Here is a 4,223-nt window from a genome sequence, read left to right on the forward strand (position 1 = left end):
TGAATTGCTTAAGTTTTGAGTGATATATCATTTCTGTGGCTTATCTATCTATCCTGTATTATCTACAGTTTTAATATGATCAATTATGTTCATTGTTGTTTCACAAGTTCCATAAGGGATATTTTAGCAACTTAGCAGTAAAAAATATATATCATCACATTTAGATTTCATATTCATATAGTAGGAGTTTTTCGGATGAAAGTCCTAACTCATAAACAAGACAGAATTTTCCACACACACAACTGTCATCTCTTGCTATTATTTGAAAAGTGAAAACCAGAAGCACATTATTCAAATATAATGTAGCACATTACTAATACACATGATATATAAGACTTGAAAAAGCTAAGAAACCACACATTATTAATTCATTATATTATTCCCTGCATTTAGATAGAGATGCTGTTTGGAACTCCTCTAAAAGTCAACCCTTCATTGCTAGTAGGATGAAGCAGAGTGTATGGCAATTCAACTGGCCCAATTCTATTACTCAGTCTCCCATCTTTGTTCTTCTCTGTTAGCTTCTCCTCAATCTCACTCAGTTTGTTCCCAAATCTCTGAAATGCTTGTAATGCTCTTGAATCAAATGTCCAATGTGGATTATCCCTCTCTCCAAGATACACCTCATCAGAAGCATGCTTTGATAAGATTTCTATGGTTGTAAGGTCAATAAGAGTCTCCAATTTCGGTGTAATTGTTCTCAGATAAGCCTTTTGGTGACTCTTCACCATCTCTTCATACTCTGCAGTGCCTTGTTCAGGAAGCAATCTTCTGCTAAGTGTTGGACGGTTCAGTATAAGCCCTCCATATGGATACTGTCCAAAATTAACGGCTGCATGGAGCGCCGACGCCGTCCATATTATGGTTGTGCATGATTCAACTAACTCTTCAACTGTCTGCATCTTTGGCCACCATGGCTTATCTTTCAAATCACCATGACCTACCTCAACAGCTTCTTTCCACCAATTTTGGAGTTCAGGGTCTTTTCTGAGATCATTGTCTGTTGGATAGTACAATGAGACATAATCTTGGACCCATGTCTTAATGGCAAACCATATCTCTAGTCCATCAACAGCATAAGGGTAGTCTTCTATTACAAGACGAATTCCATAAGGAGAAGATGAATCCTCCACTGCCATTCCTCTAAATCATCCATAATATAAAACATGTTACTTAGATAAGTTATGTTTATAATAGAATGAAGAGTTTTATATTACCTCTTGATGAGATCAGCAGGTAGTGCTTGATCAGTGAAAACCCAGTTCTTATAAACAGCTGAAGACATCTCCAGAGAAAACTTGGAGGGCAAGAAAGTTCTTTCTATTATGCCATCAGAATTAATCAGATTCTGCCTAGCAAGTGCATTGATGTTCATAGTGTCACGGTAGTGTGGAGATAAAAGTTTATAAATTGGGTGAATCACACTTAGCTGTCTATTTGTTGCTATCACAAATGGCTCAATAACTGCATGAGTATTCAACCTATAAACACACACAAAAACAAAAGAAAAATTAGGACATTATATTGTGTGATTGAAATGTGACAAAATTTTGATTTATACCAATGGCTCATGAGTTGATGGTAGCATGAGTCATTTACTATGACATAAGCTTTGGCTAGTAGCCAAATTGTGCTTTCAACACCTTCCTTTGCAGGTAAGATAACTTCACTGATAGCACCTGATTTATCTCCATCAGGATGTGGCAAGCTTAATTCAATGGCCACTGGCTTCAATGTTCCATCCTCTTTCAGAAAAAGGATAGTCCTAGTGGCATATGCTTTTGCATGGGTCTCATTTATTCGCCTCACAAATGGCATGAACACATCATGGTAATCTAATATAAACAGTCTCCGACCATTAATTGCCTGTTGCATAAGTTGAAATTGATTTTAATCACTTTGATTCGCATTAATAGAACAAATATATTGCAACTACAACTATATATTCACCTCTTCTAGTGAGCACCCTTCAAGATCAAGAACTTCTGCAGTTATCTTACTGTTTTGATCACCATAGATTGTGGGATCCAAAGTGCTTTTGGGAGGAAACTCCTACCATTATATAAGAGGATACTATGTGAGTGAAGATAAAAAAAAAGATTGTGATCCTTCCTTACAATTTTCATCAACTCAATAACTTACTTGAAGACTACGAATCATGCAAGGATTTACACCAGCAATCATTTCTCTTGCGAATTCTTCATCAGTCATCCATGCAGATTTATTCACTGCTCATTCAACAACAAAAAGATAAGAAAAAAACAAGTATTACTTCAACAAAAGCTTGAGATTTTCTCACAGATACATTGATTTATGACCTTGAATGATGTGAGGTGGTGGAAACTTGAGGACTTGTTCGCCATCGGTACGGAAGAGTTCTTTGATGACAGGTAAGGGGCTAATTGTGCTAATTACTTCCGTAGGTAGCCTAATTCCGCCTTCATAGAGATCACGAACATCTTGGAAGCTATCAAACTCATTTGGGGTCAAATTCAAATCGAACACAGATTCAAAAGCTGGCAGCACATACCGAGTCAAAAACTTTATTGAATTTGCAAGAAAGTCCGAAGATTTCAAGTGTCCAAAGTTTTCATCTCTAGGAACATAAACATCCCCTGGTTTCTCACTGTTAGGATCTGTTAAGTAATTAACAAATTGCAGGGCATTAAAATTTGAATCAAAAGCAAAATGCATAACAAGAATAAGAATAATACCAACCATTTCTTGCAGGATATCTACCAGTTCTTCCCCTGCGAGGGTAAGGGAAAGTGGTAGAACCTCCAAGGATGGGGCGAGCATGGTTTTCGTTCCGATCCGGATTCCCCAAATCATTGTAGACATCATAATCATAAATTCTTTCATGTTCCTGACGCTCCCCTTTTCCATCACCTCTTAAATTCTTCAGGTCTTCTTCTCTGTACTTAACAAGTGGAGCTGGTGTTTCACTTGGAAGATATGGCTGCACCCCATACATTTATCTACATTAGTTCAAGAATTAATTTGATAATTGATGATTAAATAGATAGGTACCTTGTTGGAGAAGAAAATGCGTGGGGATTTGTAGAGTTTAGAGTTGTAAACCCAAGAGTTGCAAACAAAATGGATGGTTCCTTGGTTTGGAACATCTTCAAGAGTTAAGGTCTTGAGGAAAAACTCAACTTGCATATAGTTCTTGATGTAAAATGCACCAGGGATTCCCATGCTATCGTCCCATTCAAAATGAATGCTGAATGCAGATTCTCCAGCTCCTAAGGTTGGTAACGACGCAATAATACCTTCCAGAAATGTATCCTTGACAACTTTTCCGTTGCCATTCTCTGTCTCAGAATGATGAACAATGTTATATGATGAGCAAATATTATTATTTTTTATCAGTAATAATTTGTAGCAGAAATTCAGGTGCAGTCGACTTCAGTGAAGTTGATAGCTGAGGGTTAGATGATTTAACTAGTTTGACTAAATTTCTATCTAACAGATCTAAGCCATCAACTTCACATAATTTGTACTTATATTTTCATATTTACAAAAATTTTGCATATAATTTACTCTTATATTTACCAAAATTTATACACATAAAACAATACAATTTACACTCATATTTTTAAAAAATTACTAGGTCTAAAGAGTTTCTTCGTTATTGATTATTACCATCGGATTGAGTAGAACTGATGAGCTGGAGGGAGACACTGCGGCCTAAGAAGGCGGTGAGGGCGTCAACGGTGGAGCCAATGACGTTGATGCCGGTGCCAATGAGGCCTCCGATGTTGGCGGTGGCAACAACATCAGTAAAGGTGTCAACGTCCAGGACATTCTTGCGCATCAAGACCACAGTCCCTTTGATCTTGTGGCCACGGTTGAGCATTCCGGTTACCCCTGAAAACATCTTTGAAGTTTGAACTGTATGAAGATTTCAGAAGAAGGAGGAGGATGAGGAAAGTAAGATACTAGGCACTGGTATTTATGGCGGGAAATGATCATGCATGCAAGTGCTAGGTGTCAAACACACTTGATGCATAAGAGGATAAGATAAGAAGCACTTGCCATGCCTTACGCATGCAATAATAAACAATTCTATTTCTCATTGGGAATTGTTTTCCAACCCATAGTGCAAAATTGTTTTACGTAGAGATTCACATTTAATATATATATTGGGTGTTAATTTTGTCCCGTTCTTTGGGTGGCCTCAGACCTCAGTATCAGTATGATCCCAACTTATTATCCTC

The 4,223-nt window shown here is 37.3% G+C and overlaps 1 protein-coding gene across 1 annotated transcript; it reads right to left on the minus strand.

Annotated features, from left to right (window-relative positions):
* Positions 1–226: 226 nt before the first annotated feature.
* On the minus strand, positions 227–3,959 carry LOC112706546 (seed linoleate 9S-lipoxygenase-2). The gene is made up of 9 exons (XM_025757913.2): positions 3,649–3,959; positions 3,031–3,317; positions 2,719–2,959; positions 2,319–2,636; positions 2,143–2,228; positions 1,951–2,052; positions 1,562–1,866; positions 1,218–1,481; positions 227–1,143 (listed from the first exon to the last, which is right to left on the minus strand). The coding sequence occupies exons 1-9, from the start codon at positions 3,881–3,883 to the stop codon at positions 390–392; spliced, it is 2,592 nt and encodes an 863-aa protein (XP_025613698.1). The 5' UTR covers positions 3,884–3,959; the 3' UTR covers positions 227–389.
* Positions 3,960–4,223: the final 264 nt, after the last annotated feature.

The sequence above is a fragment of the Arachis hypogaea genome, chromosome 8 (genome assembly GCF_003086295.3).
Source record: "Arachis hypogaea cultivar Tifrunner chromosome 8, arahy.Tifrunner.gnm2.J5K5, whole genome shotgun sequence".
In the NCBI taxonomy this organism is placed as follows: domain Eukaryota; kingdom Viridiplantae; phylum Streptophyta; class Magnoliopsida; order Fabales; family Fabaceae; genus Arachis; species Arachis hypogaea.